The 19,828-nt window shown below is 43.3% G+C and overlaps 1 protein-coding gene across 1 annotated transcript; it reads left to right on the forward strand.

Annotated features, from left to right (window-relative positions):
* Positions 1–1,392: 1,392 nt before the first annotated feature.
* Positions 1,393–18,009, forward strand: LOC137373195 (uncharacterized). Its single transcript, XM_068038052.1, has 6 exons — positions 1,393–1,445; positions 1,828–1,942; positions 4,995–5,077; positions 11,201–11,370; positions 16,853–17,085; positions 17,893–18,009. The coding sequence occupies exons 1-6, from the start codon at positions 1,393–1,395 to the stop codon at positions 18,007–18,009; spliced, it is 771 nt and encodes a 256-aa protein (XP_067894153.1).
* Positions 18,010–19,828: the final 1,819 nt, after the last annotated feature.

The following is a 19,828-nucleotide window of genomic DNA, read 5'->3' on the forward strand; positions in this document are numbered from 1 at the left end:
TAGCAAATGGAATATTGGCCATATTTGTTTAGAATATGGAGTATCAACTGAATCAATCTGAATGTTCCTCAGCTTGGAGGTATCATCCTTTACATACGCGATATAATTATTCATTAACACCTACAGGATTCTCTCAGTGACCAGGGTTCTTCTGCACTTGTCTTCATTGCATTTGTTATGCTTTCTATTTTTGCTCAACAGGAACAAACAGAGCTGGAAGTCCAGTATATAAATTACAACGCTGAACAAACAGATAGAGTAATTAAGGCAACAATACGGTAAAACACCCTTTTTCTTGTTCTTCTTTCCTTGATTACATATTGTCTTGTAGCTCTCTTCCTCCCCCACTGCCCTGAAAAAGTGCCCTATACTGACTTAGTAGTAACTAATTTTTACCCCTAGCTTGCCTCACACCCTCTACAATCCTGCAGCTGCTCCATATCTGGCTAAATACTCAGGATAATGGAATCCTTACCATTATTTATGTACAACAGCTTACTGGAATGCACCAGATGATTCTCCTATCTTCCATAGATAGATTAATATACACTTTATCAGAGGAGACTCAGGCTATAACCAAACAGAATTTATTTAACAGAACAAGCAAATGAACAGTACTCACTGCTGTATTTACCAATTTTAATGATCCTATAATGAATATCAAAACAATAAAATATGCTTTTCCATGACCTATCAATGTACATTAAGCCATGAAAACTGACATTCACTTCTTCCATGATGAATCACTGACAGTCTCAAATGATCCTGGTTTCAATTGTCTACAGATTGATTGTTGTCTCATCCTCCAACCACAGAGAAAAGAACCACACTAGAAATTTCCTACCACAGAACAGTCGGTCAAAAGGCTCACAGCTAATCATTTGCCTGGCTTCTTCTCTCAAGTCTCAGACACAACTGTCAGTCAAAATCGTCACTCTAGGATGATTCTTTAATTCAAAGAAAAGACTTGAACAGACTCCTTCCATTTAATTACATAGATTGGATGCCATTCTTACATTTTTGACACCACTGAACTCATTTCCCCCTGGGTCCGGCAAAGTAGGAACATTGCATTCAATTAACCTACAACATGTTCCCAGACATCTTGGGTCTTTGTTTTAAAAGATGGATGGCCTTCTGCTCCAAGCAGCACCCCACATTTCAGAGGCATCATTATTGAAAGAGAGAGTCTTTCCCATGGCCCATCACTGCACACATCTCAGAACATGTGCTGCACACTTAGCTGCCACATTACTTAACTCCCCTTTAAGGGAAAGCAGCAATTCTTTTCAGAGAAGCTGTTTAATTTTGAACTGCAGCCAAACAGGCTTTCAAGTCTGACTCCCACATTTGTTTTCCAGGGAGTCTATTCAGATTAAGGGGAAAGGCCTAATGTCGGCACTTGGTCAGGACAGCCTCCACGCTTCTGAGATAGGGAAATCGAGGTTAGTGTATAGATGCATCACAAAGTACAGGAACATCCTGCAATGTTTCACATGGTGAGCTTGCCATCTTTGTGAACTGTTTGGAAAACAGTAGGCAGGAAAAGGCAAGGCTGATCTTGTATATTTCCTAGTGGTTGATTACAGACCAGCATTTGAAGAGGCTGAGAAGCGGTTTTTCTGTCTTACCTGTCTAATACATAGAGAGGGAGATAGTGAATCCATAAAGGAGATAAGAAATAACTGAACATGGTGAAAATTAAATTTTGAAAGTTCAGTAGATGATGTACCTGATGAAAATGGGAGTGTCAGCAGTACTGGAACAGTAAATGTTGATGGCTTTCTCAGACTGATCTCTATACTTGCTCTGTCTTTCTATATTCAGCCCTTTACCATTACAGTGTGAGGAGAAAGAAAAGCTTCCACTTGGTATTGACGCACAGCTAATGACTGAGAATCAAAAGGCCTCTTTAGGAACGCAAGATGATTGGCAGCCCAAGGTAGGGATTAATGACAACAAGCCCCGACTCTATATAGAACACCTAATGGAAAGCCAGCATGGACTTAATGGCCAAATTGCCTCCTTCTGTGCCGTATGATTCTGACCTCCTAAATGAATCCATGACGCATTTTATTCAAATATTTTAAATCTTGTACAGTTCTTGAATTTCCGAAGAGGTGTGATGGTGTTTGTACATTGGAAAACAATTGTTTTTATTTCTTGCTATATTTTATATTTTTCACACATTACAATTCCCTTCACTGTGCCCATTTTTCTGGGAAAGACAGTAAACAAGTAACTTCTTCATGCTGACAGCTTAGATCAATGCCTTGACTGAAATGGAATTTCAGCATATGGACCATCACAGCAGAGATCTGAATTAAACTATTTACTATATTCTATAGGATTTAATTTAAAAAATTGTCACATGTTTGCACACATTCCCTTTGAGAAATAATAAGGGCAAGAAATTGCCTCACATAGCTTTGCTTCCAGCAGCACTACTGAGACATTTATGCTACTCGTATTAAATGCTCCCTGTGGTAGTGAGTTCCTTATTCTAACCTCTCACTGGGTAAAGAGGGTTCTCCTGAATTCCATATTGGATTTATTAGTGACCATCTTATATTTGTACCTCCCAGTTCTGGTCTGACCCACAAGTTAAAATACCTTCTCAACATCTGCCCTGTTCATAATCTTAAAGACCACTATCATGTCACCCCCTCAGTCTTTTCCTTTCTAGCCTGTTTAATCTTTCATGTTAAGTATAATCTCTCAGTTTTGGTATCATTCTAGTAAATCTTTTTTGCACCTTTTCCAGTGCCTCTATATCCTTTCTATAATCTAGAGACCAGAACTGTTCACAGTACTCCAGGTGTGGGATAACCAAGGTTCTATGCGTTTAACATAACTTCTCTGCCTTTCAATTCCATCTGCGAGAAATAAACCCCAGTGTTTTGTTTGCTTTGTTTTTATGGCCTTATTATTAGCAGGTGTATTGCTACTTCTGGTAATTTATGTATCTGTACCTGCCCCCCTCAATTCCTCTGTTTCTCTACTCCATATGGACATTTATTTTCCAAGAAGTATGTGGCCTCCTTATTCTTAATGTACTACCTTACATTTGTCTATATTGAAGTTAATTTGCCAATTACACAAAAAGAAAGACTTGCATTGATATGGCACCCTTCATGACCTCAGGATGCTCCAAATCACTTTACAGCTAATGAGGTACTTTTGAAGTGTAGTATTGTCATAATGAGGAAACATGGCAGTCAATTTTCACATAGCAAACTCCCACAAACAGCAATATATCAATGTCCAGATAATCTATTTTTTTTAGTGATGTTGATTGAGGGATAGATATTGGCCAGGACATTGGGTACAACTCTCCTGTTCTTCTTTGAAATAGTGACATGGGATCTATTACACCCACCTGAGAGAACAGACTAGGGCCTCGGATTAACATACCATCTGAAATCTCATTGGGACTTCCAACTGTGCAGCACTCCCTCAGTACCTTGGTGTCATATTTAACCCCAAGATAAGTTTCCAACCACATATCCACATCATCACTAAGACTGCCTATTTCCACCTCCATAACATTCCCTGACTCCACCCCTACCTCAGTTTATCTGCTGCTGAAACCCTCATCAGTGCATTTGTTACCTCTAGACTTGAGTTTCCAATGTACTCCTGGCCAGCCTCCCACATACTAACCTCCCTAAACTTGAGGTCATCCAAAACTCTGTTGTCCTTGTCCAAATTAGCATCAAGTCCTATTCACCCATCACTCTTGTGCTCACTGGCCTACATTGTCTCCCAGTTAAGTGACGTCTCGATTTTAAAATTCTCATCGTTGTTTTCAAATCCCTCCAATGGCCTCAGCCCTCCCTATCTCTGTAATTTCCTTCAGCCCGACAACGCTCTGAGATACCTGCGTGTCCCCAATTTTAATCGCTCCACCTTTGGTGGCCGTGCCTTCAGCTGCCTCAGCCCTAAGCTCTGGAATTCCTTCCCTAAACCTCTCCACCTCTCTTTCCTCTTTTCAGATGCTCCTTAGAACCTATCTCTTTGACCAAGCTTTTGGTCATCTGTCCTAACAACTCCTTATGTGGCTCAGCGTCATATCTTGTTTTAAAATGCTCCTGTGAAGTGCTTTGGGAAGTTTCATTACATTAAGGGTGCTTATGAATGCAAGTTATTGTTGTTGTAGTACTACACTAGAGTGTCAGCCTGAATTTTGTGTCCAAGTCTCTGGAGTGGGGCTTAAAGCCGCAACCTTCTGACTCAGAAGTGAGAGTGCTACCCACTGAGCCATGGCTGATTCTACAAGTTTATTAATGTCTTCCTGTATTTTGTTGCAGTCTTCCTCTATATTAACTACACTCCCCAATTTGGTGTCATCTGCAAATTTTGAAATTGTACTTCCTATTGTTTGGCCACCAATCGCACACCATCCTTCTGTGCAGGACTTTTCATGAGCAGAAACGAGGCTAATGCTCCCAGTGGTCTGTATGGTTACCATTGACGTTCAGGAACTATTGCTGCAGAACTTTCCTTCAGGAGATTCAGTAGGTGGAATAGAATCCACAATAGCTGGATTGTACATGGTTTGTAGAAGGGAAGGATTAATCGTCTTATTCTAAGTCTTGATTTTTCAGGCAATGTAATTACAAAAATAACTTAAAAGCAAAATACTGCGGATGTTGGAAATCTGAAATAAAAACAAGAAATTCTGGAAATAGTCAGCAGGTCTCAGCAACAAAAATAACTTATCTGGAAAGATTCTATTTTTATTGACATGTTACAAATGTGCAGAAGTTGAAACTACTTGAACATCTCTCTATCTCTCATTGACGGGCAAAATTAATGCATATTCTGCTTGTATTTCTGAAAAGTAAAATATTCTTTAGAGTGATATTTACTATCTGTTGACAGTGATACAGTGACTACACCAAGCAGAGTCCATTCTGGGAATGAGAAGCCATATGGGAATATCTGAAAGTGGGACAATAAATGCATTTAATCAGCTTAAATTTCTCATCTAGGATATGCCAGTTGCAACTGCTGATTCAACAGAAAATTCTGGAACATCTGAAAAACAGAATAAACAGACAAAAGATAAAGAAGGGTAATGTGACGGTGAATTCTTATGGTAAACTTGACTGTATATAAAAAAAAAACTGCCCTCAGCTCAAAACAGTGTGAAATTCCATTCAGAGCTCTCTGAATTGAGAATTAAAATATTGGCCTGGAACTTGCTAGGAAAATAATAGCAAGTTAAATGCGCATGCTATTATTCTTATGTCAATAAGCCAGGAATTTGGGGTGAGGAAGGGGCACCCTGTGAATTTCAAATCGCCACAAATTGCTGGATAATTTGCGCAGCTTCCCTTTTAGCCTTACAAAAAACACAGCTCACCATCAACCTCTTCGTGAGTTTCAAGAAATCGCCGCATTTGCGCTCTTGAAGCAAATTAAGTGTGCCACAGAATGTTTGGGCTGGGACTTAATAATGTAAGTACTCTTTTAATGATGAGATTTATATTCCTGTAATGCCATTCAATCTCTTTGGCCCAGAAATGGAACAATTGAAATTGTGCACGCTCATTTTTGCAGGTAGTAAATTATTGTTAGAGGCTTTTAGAAATTAAAAATAATTTATTTTTGAAAAAAATCTCAGCATTCCTTTCTGTCTCTTTTTTTCTTTCTTAATCCAATCTTTCTTTTCCTCTTTTCATGTCTCTTTCTTTACCTAATTTGATTCTAATTCAACCTATCTCCTCCTCTATTGTTTCCTATTTCTTTTTCTATCCTTAAGTCTCATTTGTTAAGGAGATAGGCCATTGGTCCCTTCATTCACCAAGGTCCCAGATGCCTTGCTGGCCTCACTTACCAGCTTGCACTTCTGGAAATTTGTAGCTCAAGCAATTTTTGAGCTGAAGGGCGAAGAAAAAAGTCTAACAAATGGGGCACATCTTGAGATGCCTTTTCTCCAGCAAATTCTGGGCCATTAATTAGCAAAGATGTGTTTTTCTTAATTTGCAAGTTTTTTTTTAACGTTTCCTGGCCAATGTTCTCCCATCCCTTCCCCGGAAGTGCAGGTTGAGAGAGGAGGCTGGGGAAGGAGAGCATCAGGGTTGAGATTTAAATTTTAAGGGTTTAGTCATGGCAGGAGAGCTTGTTCCTCTTGCTGCATGTGGGAATCCGGGAACATTTCCAGTCCCCGGGACCAGCATGTGTGCAGGAAGTGTGTCCAGCTGCAGCTCCTGGAAGCTCGGTTTCAGAGCTGGAACGGCGGCTGGAAACACTGTGGAGCATCTGCGAGTCTGAGAGCATCACGGATAGCACGTAGAGAGAGGTGGTCACACCGCAGCTGAAGGGACTTGAGGGAAAGGAATGGGTGACCACCAGGCAGTCCAAGAGAATCAGGCAGGTAGTTCAGGAGTCCCCTGGGGTCCTGCTTGCAAATCGGTGTTCCATTTTGGAGGCTGATGAGGCTGGTCCCTCCAGGGAGTGCGGACAGAGCCAAGCTTCTGGCACCACAAGTAGCCTGTCTGCACAGGAAGGAGGAAAGAGAGGAAGAGCAATGGTAATAGGGGATTCTATAGTCAGGGGAACAGATAAGCGCTACTGTGGCCGTCAATGTGACTCCAGGATGGTGTGTTGCCTCTGGATGTCACTGAACGGCTGCAGGGCATCCTGAAGGGGGAGGGTGATAAGGCAGAGGTCATGGTACATGTTGGTAGCAATGACATAGGTAGAAAGAGGGATGAGGTCTTGCATCAAGAATTCAGGGATTCAGGCAGCAGACTAAAAAGCAGGACCTCTCAGGTTGTAATCTCTGGATTACTCCCAGTGCCACGTGCTAGCAAGTATAGAAATAGGAGAATAGCACAGATGAATGCGTGGCTTAAGAGTTGAAGCTTTATGAGTAGAGTTTAGGAATAAAAAATTGCTAGGTGTTTATTATAGACCCCCAGATAGTCAGCGGGAAATTGAGGAGCAAATATGTGCGCAATTCGCAGAGGTGTGTAAAAATAATAATAGGGTAATTATATTAGGCGATTTCAACTTTCCCAACATTAATTGGGAAGTGTTAAGGGCTTAGATGGAGTGGAGTTCTTAAAATGTATACAGGAGAATTTTTTAGCTCAATATGTAGAGGATCCAACAAGGGAGGGTGCAGTGCTGGACCTAATTCTGGGGAATGAAGCTGGTTGATGTGTTGGCGGGGTAGCATTTTGGTGATAGCGACCACGACATGGTACAATTTAAGCTTGTTATGGAGAAAGAAATAGACAAGTTGCAAAAAGAGGTTTTGGATTGGGGGAGAGCGAATTTTAGTAAAATAAGGCAGGATCTGGCCAAGGTAGACTGGAAAGAGTTACTTGTTGGGAAATCTACAGAAGAGCTGTGGGGGGCATTCAAAAAGGAAATGGGGAGGGTACAGGCCCAACATGTTCCCTCTAGGGTAATAGGTAGGAGCAACAAGGCCAGAGAACCACGGATGACCAGAAACATTCAGAGTACCATGAGGAGGAAAAGAGAGGCTTTTAGCAAATACAAGGAGAGCAAATCAATGGAAGCATTAGTGGAGTACAGAAAGTGTAGGATGGAGCTTAAGAAAGCAATTAGCAGAGCAAAGAGGGGATATGAGAAAGCTCTGGCTGGTAAAAGTAGGGAAAATCCCAAGATATTCTATAAGTACATCAATGGATAACCAGGGAAGGAGTCGGACCCATTAGGGACCAAGGGGGAAATCTGTGGGTGGAGCCAGAGGACATTGGTAGGGTGTTGAATGAACACTTCACATCTGTCTTCACCCAAGAGAATGAGGATGTAGATATGGAACTCAGAGAGAGAGACTGTGAGGTTCTTGAGCAAATTGTCAGAGAGGGTGACAAGGTATTGGAGGTTTTGGAAGGCTTAAAAGTGGACAAACCTCCAGGTCCAGACGATTTATGTCCCAGGATGCTGTGGGAGGTGAGGGTGGAGATTGCAGGGACTCTGACCTTAATTTTTAATTCCTCTCTGGCCACGGGGGAGGTGCCAGAGGACTGGAGAACAGCTAATGTGGTCCCACTATTTAAGAAAGGTTGTAGAGATAAGCCAGGAAACTATAGACCAGTGAGTCTCACATCAGTGGTAGGGAAACTATTGGAGAAAATTTTGAAGGAGTATCTCCACTTGGAGAGACAAAATTTGATTAGGAATAGTCAGCATGGCTTTGTCAGAGGAGGTCATGCCTAACAAATTTGATTACATTTTTTGAGCATGTGACCAGGTGTGTAGATGAAGGTAATGCAGTTGATGTAGTTTACATGGATTTCAGCAAAGCCTTTGACAAGATCCCAAATGGGAGACTTATCAAGAAAGCAAATGCACATGGGATACAGGGTAACTTGATAAAGTGGATTCATAATTGGCTTAACTTTAGAAGACAGAGAGTGATGACAGACGGTTGTTTTAGTGACTGGAAGCCAGTGTCCAGCGGCGTACCACAGGGATCTGTGCTGGGTCCCCTATTGTTTGTCATTTATATAGACGACATAGAGGACTATGTGGGGGGTAGGATCAGTAAGTTCGCGGATGACACAAAGATTGGCCGAGTGGTTAACAGTGAGGTTGAGTGTCTTGGGTCACAGGAAGATATAGACAGGATGGTCAAATGGGCAGAAAGGTGGCAGATGGAATTTAACACTGAAAAATGTGAGGTGATACACTTTGGAAGGAGTAATGTGGCACGGAAATATTCAATGAATGGCCTGACACTGGGAAGTTCCGAGGAACAAAAGGACCTTGGCATGTTTGTCCATAGATCTCTGAAGGCAGAAAGGCAGGTTAATAGGGTGGTGAAAAAGCCATATGGGACACTTGCCTTTATCAATCGAGGCAGAGATTACAAAAGCAGGGAGGTCATGTTGGAGTTGTATAGAACTTTGGTAAGGCCGCAGCTGGAGTAGTGTGTGCAATTCTAGTCGCCACATTATAGGAAGGATGTGATTGCACTGGAGGCGATTCACCAGGATATTGCCTGGGATGGAACATTTAAGCTAAGAAGAGAGACTGAAAAGGCTAGGATTGTTTTCCTTGGAGCAGAGAAGGCTGAGGGGGGACATGATTGAGGTGTACAAGGTTATGAGGGGCATTGATAGGTTAGATAGGAGGAAACTTTTTCCCTTAGCGGAGGGGTCAAGAACCAGGGGGCACAGATTTAGGGTCGGGGCAGAAGGTTTAGGGGAGATTTGAGGAAACATTTTTTCACCCAAAGGGTGGTTGGAATCTGGAACGCACTGCCTGAAGAGGTGGTGGAGGCAGGAACCCTCACAACATTTATGAAGTATTTAGAGCATTTTAGGAAGGATGTGATTGCACTGGAGGGGATGCAGAGACAATTCACCAGGATGGTGCCTGGGATGGAACATTTAAGCTATGAAGGGAGTTGGATAAGCTTGGGTTGTTTTCGCTGGAGCAGAGAAGACTGAGGGGTGACCTGATCGAGGTGTACAAGATTATGAGGGGCATGGATAGGGAGCAGCTGTTCCCCTTCGTTGAAGGGTCAGTTACGAGGGGACACAAGTTTAAGGTGAGGGGCAGGAGGTTTAAGGGGAATTTGAGGAAGAACTTTTTTACCCAGAGGGTGGTGACTGTCTGGAATGCACTGCCTGGGAGGGTGGTAGAGGCGGGTTGCCTCACATCCTTTAAAAAGTACCTGGATGAGCACTTGGCACGTTATAACATTCAAGGCTATGGGCCAACTGCTGGCAAATGGGATTAGGTAGACAGGTCAGGTGTCTTTAATGCATCGGTGCAGACTCGATGGGCCGAAGGGTCTCTTCTGCACTGTATTATTCTGTGCTTCTGTGAGATCGGCGACGACCAAGTGGGATGTTAAATATGGGGCTAGTGGAGCATTCCTCCTCCTCCTGGCACCACATTCAGGGAAGTTACTTAGATACTTGATTGCAAGCAATTCCTCATGCTGATTTCCCTAAGTGCAGCCACAATGACGTGGGCTGCCTCAGGCAAATTAATTCTGGAAAGGAGAGCTCAAGCAGTTATTAGGCCCTTATTTGAAAATGCAAATACCTAATGCCTGCTTCTGATGTGAGTAAAGGACAACTCTTGGTTGTCATTACCCAATCACTGTCACTCCTGACACTGATCAGCCTGGTGTCTTTGCGCATGCGCAGTGCTGTGCACGTGCACTCGGCTTGCGCTGCGTCCGCTGGTGCATGCACTGTTTCTCCTGCTGCTGACATCATTGGTCTGCACCCATCAGCCGGTGCTAGTACTGGTTTGCACCTGTGCCTGCTGATGTTATACTGACTGCTCACTCAGCCGTTCTCTCTGGCTCTGGGTTACAGTTGCTGGTTACTGCCTCTGCCTCTCGCTCCCTGCAGCTCGGAGATCCATCCTGTTTGCTGGTGCCCCATTCCCTCATCAGCTCTCTCTCGAGCTCTCACCACCCGTAACCTGTATTCCATGCCACACCGTGCTCCGGTCTCTGGCTGTTGCCAGCCCGGTCTATTAGGTTTTGCCTCACTCCTACCAGGACTTGACACCTCGCTGTCTAACCCTGCAGACCCGCTCCTTCCCTCCTTCTCTCTTTGTTTTTCCTAGTTACAGTGATGAATCAAACCCTTTCCCATTCACTCCCACTGTACACAATCATGAATGGATCCAGGCCCCTTCCCATTCATTCCCAGTTTACACAATCCCAATGGATCAAATCCCTTCCCATTCACTCCCACTGTACACATTCCCAATGGACCAAACCCCTTCTCATTCCTAGATCTGCGCCATCTTTGATGCAGGCAGCTGCCTAGGACATCGCTGACTTTGACATCAGAGGCATTGCAACTACATGTGCAGGAAGTATCCCTCTGCAGTTGCAGCATCACCAAACTCACCCATACCCAATATGGCATATGCACGAGCTTCCTGCCTGCCATTTTGAAAACATAGGTGGCCACACAGCCCCTGTTTTTCTAGTCAGGTGCTATGTGGCACACACAGAATAATTCCAGCCCATTATCTTTAAGACCAAAATCTAAACAGCACAAGAAAAATCAGACTCTTATTGTGTATAACACTGGGACAGTCATATTGGAACTGGAGCTATAATTTATATATTGGGGGTGGGGGGGAGGGGGTGCGGGAAGAAACAGGACTTTTGCTCCCAGGCCGAAGTTGGTACAATGAAGGCAAATTGATATTTCTCTTTTGTGGTACTCTGTGTTGTTAACAGGTACACTTTGACGTATACTACAGGGAACTGTTGCAATGAACATTGTACTTTGCCCTCCCACAATAAGTACAACCGACCAGACAGTGCATCGTCCTATCAGGAGAAGTGTATCGAAGCATGGAAAAGCGGCTCCCCACAGACATCTGGGCACGGAGGAGCAGTGGTAAAAAGTACAAGGAGATGATTATTATGAATTTGAATTTACATTATCTGGTCAAACAACTAGACTGCTAACTTACGCTTTTGTCCCTTCCTCAACCCACTAATCCCTCCATCCTATCATGTCACCTGACACCCCTGTGCTTGTTGACCTGGCTTTGAATCCCACAGCACATTGATTTCAAAATTTTCATTTGCATCCTCATCTACAAATCTCTCCATGACCTTACATGAGCTTTTCTCTGCAGTTTCTTCCAGGTCCTACATGGCAACCTGAATGTTTTGATCTTTTAATTCTGACCCCACCCACCATGATGCTCAACCGACCTTAGCGGAGCCTTCCACCAGGATGCAATCTGGAATTCTGTTTCAAAACTTATCTGTCATGCTACATCTTTGAAAACCACCCCAAAGTCTACCTCTCTGACCACATTTTCAACCACTTGCCCAGATATTCCTTCCAGCTTGGTATGTGACATTCCCTCCGCCACACACCACTACCCTCCCCACCCCCCTCAACATCAAGGCTTTATACTGTACTCATAATTGTAGATCATACATTCTGCATTTGTCAAACTGAGGGATTTTGGTTCCTTAGGAATGTATTAAGCATTCTCACATATGCACCCAACCTGAAGAACATTCCTCACCCCAAGAAATGTCCATTTTCAACAGCTATAAGAACTCTGCATGAAAGGGTCGTGAGCACTTTCAACCCAGTTTTTTGTGAACAGAAACCCAATAGACAATGAGTGTAGTGTAAGGGCCTGAAAGGGTTAATCTTGAGAGTGTGTAAAGAATACCTTCTACCATGATGATGTAAGGGATCACATGAAAGAGACTTGAGGTAGATGCAGCCTGGCTTTTGGAGGAGTCACACAGGCCAGTGTAGAGTGTAAATAGTTTTAATGTAATAAAGATTAATGTTTAACTACTACAGACTAAAAAAATTTCGAGCTAGATTAACTAAGGTGTCAGCATTCCGAAGAAACATAGAACATGATTGGTGGTGGGATTAAGAACAACAGAAGTTCTTACCATCTTATACCTAGAAGAATTTGAAGCAACTGGTTGAAAAGGCCTGACTTGGAAAAAAATGCCAAAAAGCTGCAGATCTTGAGAAGAGGTTGAGAGAAGCTCCGCAGTTATGGTGAAAGACAGGCTGCTCCACAGAACGGAAGCATGGTTGCCTGCTAATCAATTCCATTGATTGGGTGAGTTACAATGCTGACGGTCGAGGAATCGTGTTAAAAGCCTTTGAAGGGCTTAAAGGAATTTTCTGAAGACATTGTGCTAAAAAAAAAGGGTAGAAACCCAATCCTTCACTCGGGGAACACAAGGGCGAAGAGCAGGAAACCCCCAAAAACAGCGCGAACTGCCGAAAAGCATGGACACTCCTTTAAGGCAACCAAACCTGAAGAAAATTAAACTGAAGCTCTCAAAGAAAGGGGAAAACCCTAAAACAGCCTATTAAAAACAGCATGGAACACTTGAGAGCAACTGTGACACTCCAGTAAAGCAAGCTAGCCTGAAGAAAAAAAAGTTTCTTAAAGGGGAACACTCTTTTAAGAAAAAAAGGTCTATAAAATAAAGAAACATGGAACAAAAATTGAGAATGCCAGAGAATTTCCAAAGTCTAGAGGAACTCAATCAGATTCAAAACTTGGTATTATGGAGAAAAAGGTTTCTCGATACAAAATTGCATCTATGTTAGATAGCCAGTCTGAAGCAGAGCAAGTGAATACACTGTTATATTCTATTGGGGTTATAGCAGTTGATGTGATTGCCAGACAAGGTCTTAATGAGGCACCTGCCAAATTTGACAAAGTTTTAAAAGCTTTTGATTCTTATTTGAATTTGCAGAGTCATAAGATTTTAGAAAGAAAGATTCAATGAAAAGCGTCCAGAAACTGGGCAAAATAGTTGATGCTCTTATCAATGACCTTTGCAGGCTGGCTGAAGGATGTGAGTATGGAGACCTTAAAGGAGAATTGATAAGAGTTCGTATTGTTGTGCGTATTGCTGATGAATCCCTATCAGATTTATTGCAGTCTAAAGGAGACCTCACCCTGGATAAAGCTAGTAAGCTGGTGAGGCAAGCTGAGGTCCAAAAGAGCAACAGAGCAATCCTGAAAGGTGAAGAAAGACCTTGGTTCAGGAAACCTTCTGCAACTGTTCAGTTCCTTCACCAGAGGGCTGAAAAAGAGGCACTAGGAAAAAAGGTACACTGGGGGGCTGAGGGGGAGGGGGAGGGGGGGGAAGCAAAGGATGCCATTATGTGTTGCCAAAAGTACCCACAGGCACGAACAATGTCCTGGAAATAGAGCAGCAAGCTTTTATTGTAGAAAAATGGGAATTTCAGAAAAATGTGCCAAAATAAAATCTCGACTACCTCAAATTCTAAAGAATAAGCACTTAATAATAGAGTGGTTCCCAAAATTAAACAACCTCCTGTAGCAGAGCAATCAAAACATTTTCTTGGCAAGATCAATAATCTGAATCAGGCATTTTGGTGCAGACATGTATGTCAATGGACATATCACTAATTTCAAACTCAACACGGCAGCAAGTGTAATGGTCTTACCAGACAAAGAGCTGTGGCTATCCACACACTTACTGCAACCAACGGAAACTCAGTTACATGGCCCAGGAGGGGTCGAACTTGAAGTAAAGAGGAAGTTACAGCAAATACTTCAGTACAAGAGAAAGCATATATTAGAAACACCGTATGTTCTAAGAAATCAGGAGTTCTCACTCTTAAGTAGAAGAGCTTGTATTGATATTCATCTTATAAAGGAATAATTCTCCAGAAGGAGGAGAATCAGCAGCGATCTTATTTACTAAGAACTCCGGAAGGTACTATAAGAAGAAATAAAAGGAATCTTATTCCTATACAGCAAAGACGTTAATCAAATTTAGACGAATCAAACGTTGAACTGGAAAAACAGAAAGCACCAAATACTACAAACCTCAATGAAGGCCATCCAAGTCAAGACACAAGCGATCAGAGAAAGACTACCAATCTTCCACATCTGATGACAAGAAGATCAGGGACAGTTGTGAAGCCTCCTGATCGATTGAACCTAAGAAGTCAGAGACTTGGGGGATGGGGGGGGAGAGATGGGGTAGTATGTAACTAAAAAAGTGCATGTATGAAAATATATGTTGGATAAAGACTGGGGGGGGGGTGGGGTAGATGTAATCTAAGGGTCTGAAAGGGTTACATATGAACATACAAATTAGGAGCAGGAGTAGGCCACGGCCCCTCAAGTCTGCTCTGCCATTCAACAAGATCATGGCTGATCTGATCGTAACCTCAAATCCATATTCCCACCAACCTCCGATAACCTTTCACCCCCTTGTTTATCAAGAAATTATCTACCTCTGCCTTAAAATTATTTAAAGACTCTGCTTCCACCACCTCTTGAGGAAGAGAGTTTCAAAGACTCACGACCCTCTGAGCGAAGACATTTCTCCTCATCTCTGTCTTAAATGGGCAACCCCTCCTTTTTAAACAGTGACCCCTAGTTCTAGATTCTCCCACAAGAGGAAACATCCTTTCCATATCCACCCTGTCAAGACCCCTCAGGGTCTTGTATGTTTCAATCACGTCACCTCTTCTAAACCCCAACAGACACAAACCTAGCCTATCCAACCTTTCCTCATAACACAACCTGCCTATTCCAGGTATTAGTCTAGTAAATCTTCTCTGAACTGCTTCCAAAGCATTTACATTCTTCTTTAAATAAGGAGACCAATAATGTACACAGTACTTCAGATGTGGTCTCACTAATGCCCTGTATAACTGAAGCATAATCTCCCTACTTTTGTATTCAATTCACCTCGCAATAAATGATAACATTCTATTAACTTTCCTAATTATTTGCTGAACCTGCATACTAACCTTTTGCAATTCATACACTGGGACACCCAGATCTCTCTGCATCTCAGAGCTCTGCAATCTCTCACCATTTAAATAATATGCTTTTTTATTCTTCCTGCCAAAATGGACAATTTCACATTTTCCCACATTATACTCCATTTGCCAGATATTTGCCCACTCACTTCACCTATCTATATCCCTTTGTAGCCTCCTTAGGTCCTCTTCACAACTTACTTTCCTACCTATCTTTGTGTCATCAGCAAATTTAGCAACCATACCTTCGGTCCCTTCATCTAAGTTATTTATATAAATTGTAAAAAGTTGAGGCCCTGTGGCACACCACTCGTTATATCTTGCCAACCAGAAAATGACCCATTTATGCCTACTCTTTGTTTCCTGTTAGCTAGCCAATCTTCTATCTATCCATGCCAATATGTTACCCCCTACACCATGACCTTTTATTTTCCACAATAACCTTTGATGTGGCACCTTATCAGATGTCTTCTGTGACTTTTTCAAAGAACTCCAATAAATTGGTTAGACATGATTTCCCTTTCACAAAACCATATTGACTCTGCCTGATTACCTTGAATTTTTCTAAGTGCTCTGCTATAATGTCTTTAATAATAGTTTCTAACATTTCCCTATGACAGATGTTAAGCTATCTGGTCTGTAGTTTCCTGCTTTCTGTCTCCCTCCCTTTTTGAATAAAGGAGTTACATTCACTATTTTAATCTTGAGAGATTGTAAATAATAACACCTGCCATGATGATGTAAGGGTTCAGCAGCATGGCTTTTGGAGGAGTCTCACAGGCTAGTGCAGAGTGTAAATAGTTAGAATGTAATAAAGATTAATGTATAATGACTACAGATTAAGAATCTCTCTCGCTAGACCATCTAAGGTGGCAGCATACTGAACAAAGGTAACAATAAGCTAATAATTTGACATTTTTAATAATTTATTCATTCATGGGATGGTGGGAGTCACTGCCAAGGCCAACATTTAGTGCCCACCCCTAATTGCCCTTGAGAAGTTCTTGGACTTGCCATAAAAATAATACATTACTAGAGGGGGGATGTTGTTCTGAGCCTGAACATTACCCAATACAAACAGAAAACAATGTTTAATGCCTAGGTGGTGCCACAGGGTAGTGGATCGCCAGCTCACACTCAGTTCCCCACATAGTGAGCTCCATATCTTGGTTAGAAATGAAACACAGGCAAGATGCTGTTTGCAAGGGGGTGGGAGGAAAAATCACTGGACGAGTCAGCCTGGTCTTGTCTTGCTTGCCTATTATGAAGTGGAACAGGCTCAAACCTGGGTACACAGTGCTTTCCCCTGAGTTGGGGAATGTACATGGCATGTGGGGACCCAATAAGAGAAACAGATAAAGACATTTTAGAAATGAAAATTTGCATGCTTTAAAAGGAAAAATATCTTGAAAACTGTATTGGAGGACAGATTCTCAGGAAAATAATGATGGCTTGATAAATGTAGGAGACCATTAAATGTTTATGGGGAAGGTGAGGCATGAGGAAGTGCAGTAGGAGGAACAGTAAAATGGAAAAGACACTGACTTGCCATTATGTATTTCAATTCTTGCTTTCAGCTGCTAATGATTCCCATAAGAAGCTCCCACTAAAAGACCAATCAAGAAGGGAGACCAGTAAATCAGTTTCCATCATATCGCTCGACAGTGGCTTCACAGGATCCTGCAATGTTGAGGCACAGAGCTCTTCACCTTCTAAGTCAGACCCCATTTGTGATCCTCAGCATCTTCAACAGCGCAGAACAGGCAGAAAGAGGATTTCTACTGTAAATTCGCCCAGCAAGCAAACTGAGGTGAAATTAACTCCTATTTCTAAAATGATTTTAAGGAACTTTACACCTCCATATTAGTGGTAAAAGAATCACTGACAATGCAATTTTATTTCCAATAATCTATCAGTTAAACATTTTTAAAATAATTATTGTATTATTGGTTAATCTCAAGATTCATCAGTTCAGCCATTTTCAATATCAGTAGAGTTGAGCAGACCAGAGCTACACAGCCCCACCCATTGTTACACATGGTACAAGGGAACAATGATGGACACAGTAGAATAAATACTGAACTTTCATATAATTAGAGCAGTTTGAGTATGACAAGGCCACTAGACAATTTTCCAGTCTTGGAAAAATTTAAATCATAGTTCATAGAATTATAGAATGGTTACAGCACAGAACAGGGCTAGTCAGCCCATTGTATCAATGTAGACTCTCTGTGAGATCAACTCAGCTAGTCCCACTCCAGCTTCTGCCTGAGAGTCTGCTGGTGGGGCGGGTCATTGCTGAAGTTGGCTATATAAGGCCTCTGAAACGGCAGCTTCTGTGCTGCTGTAGAAGATCTAAACTTTTACCATTATTTTACATTAATATTTTGGAGAGCAATGATCTGCCTTAGTTTTTGGGACAATTAGGTTTTAAATGGTCGCTGCACCACTGAGTGCTAGGATCCAATCGATGTATTTTCATCATTTGTAAATTAGTTCAATATAGTCACCCAAAAATGGGTGATTATTTTAAATGTCTAAGCAGGCATGGTTACTTCATCAGAAGATCACAGCAAGAGTCATAGAGTCATAGGATGGAATTTTATGCTGGCAGCAGGGATCTCGACGTCAGGGGAAACCGATGCCAAGATCCCAACGTCACCTCTTCTATGGAAGGCCCACTGAATTTAGTGCCAATCAGGCACTTAACCTGACAGCAGCAGGTCTTCCGTAGAATTCAGGACCCTGTTGCTGGAAGTCCCAGCCTTGCAGAGCTGCCAGCCAATCGGAGGCCGGCAGCTGCAGCACCACTGTGGAGGAGGAGCGGTGTTAGAGCCAGGCTCAGGGTAGGGCAGGGCAGGAGGGGTCGCAGGGGAGGGGGAAGGGGGGTTGGCAACATAGGCAAAGCATAAAATCAAGTGGGATGTTGGCGGGGGCAACCCCCCCGCCACCATCCCGCCTCTGCCGAAATTTAATCCGGGCAGAAAGACCTGTGAACGGCCTTCCCGCCCTGCCTCCAACTGAGCCCCTTAACTGGGTAATTAATCCCTAATTAAGGTCCTTTTCCCGCCACAGCCAAAATTACCCGTGCGCAGGCGGCACTCTCGCCGTACAGGAAGCATGGCCCTCAGCAGCACCACCCCCTTCCAAATGCGAGGTCCCTCCTTCAGGCAGTGTGCCTTTGAATGAGGGACACCCCTCCCCCACCACATCCCAACTACCCCTGCCCCCAATAACCCCCCGCAGCTGGGAAGCAGCCCGCATGGTATTTTCTGCCATGCTTCCCATGCGGCGAGTTTCACTCACGCATGGGTAATTGTGGCTGTGGCGGGAAAAGGACCTTAATTAGGGATTAATTACCCAGTTAAGGGCCTCAATTGGTGGCAGGGCGGGAAGGCCATTTACAGGACATCATCTCCCCGCCACCATCCCACCTGATTTTATGCTCTCCCCACCTCCAAACCTGCTGCGGGGGAGAGCATAAAATTCCACCCATAGAGTCATAAGGCTGGATTTTATAGAGGCCTCGACACCAGGATCCATGGCAGGGAGGGCATGAAGATTGCCCTGGATGAGGCCCGCCACGGACCTCGACGCCAGAGGACCTGTCCCGATCTTGCCAGCAGCAGCGAAGCCTCATGGTGACCGCCCCCCACCCCCCCCCCATCTCACCCTGTCACGGCGATGGGACTATAATTTAAATATTCAAATTAACTTACCTGAGTTAATGATGTTCCCGTCACCTCCTGAAGTGCCGCTGCAATCTTCGTCCTGGCAGCCGGCACTGCCATGTCTTCGATTCCCCATCCAGGGAAACAAGGCTGTGGGGAGGGAGGAGGAGGCAAGTTTCTCAGTGCGGGAGGAGGGGAGTGGGGTCAAACAATTCTGATTGGTGAAGCGGATGGTGGGAAGGGGTAAAGTTAAAAGTTTGAGAACTTTGGGGGGGAAGGTCAGGTACATAAGGTAAGTATTTTTTGGAGGTAAAGGGCAAGGAATGAGTGTATTAATGAGGGGTGGAGTTGGGAGAGTGGCTGGAAACATGCATGTAATTTTTAAAAATCATTTTAATTACAGTTTCCCTTTAAACTTTTATATTAATTGTAAAGACTGGAAGCCCTTTAAAAATGGCGCTGGCACCTGCACAGTGGCACCGGACGTTGTTGCCAGGGACATTGTCCCCATGTCATTGTGGGGACCTTCCGCCCCGGCCATGTAAATGAGCCATCGCATATAAGATCGGCGACTCCACAGTGTAAAACCTGCATGTGCGGGCCGCCATCTTGTATGGCTGCCGCCGTAATCGGCAGTGGTAACATAAAATTCAGCCCATAGAGTCATTTACGACACAGAAGGAGGCCATTCGGCCCATCAAGTCCATGCCAGCTCTCCATGGAGCTATGCTGTCACTCCCACTCCCTGGCTCGATCCCTGCAAGTCTATTCCTCTCAGGTGGCCATCCAACTTCCTCTTGAAGTCATTGATCATCTCTGCTTCCAGCACCCTTGTGGGCAGCAAGTTCCGGGTCATTACCATCCGCTGTGTAAAAAGTGCTT

The sequence above is a fragment of the Heterodontus francisci genome, chromosome 8 (genome assembly GCF_036365525.1).
Source record: "Heterodontus francisci isolate sHetFra1 chromosome 8, sHetFra1.hap1, whole genome shotgun sequence".
Taxonomy (NCBI): Eukaryota; Metazoa; Chordata; class Chondrichthyes; order Heterodontiformes; family Heterodontidae; genus Heterodontus; species Heterodontus francisci.

Coding starts and splice junctions, on each gene's coding strand:
- LOC137373195 (XM_068038052.1), top strand. CDS start 1,393: ATGTCGGCACTTGGTCAGGACAGCCTCCACGCTTCTGAGATAGGGAAA. Junction 1,446..1,827: donor TCTGAGATAGGGAAATCGAG/GTTAGTGTATAG, acceptor TTCTATATTCAG/CCCTTTACCATTACAGTGTG. Junction 1,943..4,994: donor AAGATGATTGGCAGCCCAAG/GTAGGGATTAAT, acceptor TTTCTCATCTAG/GATATGCCAGTTGCAACTGC.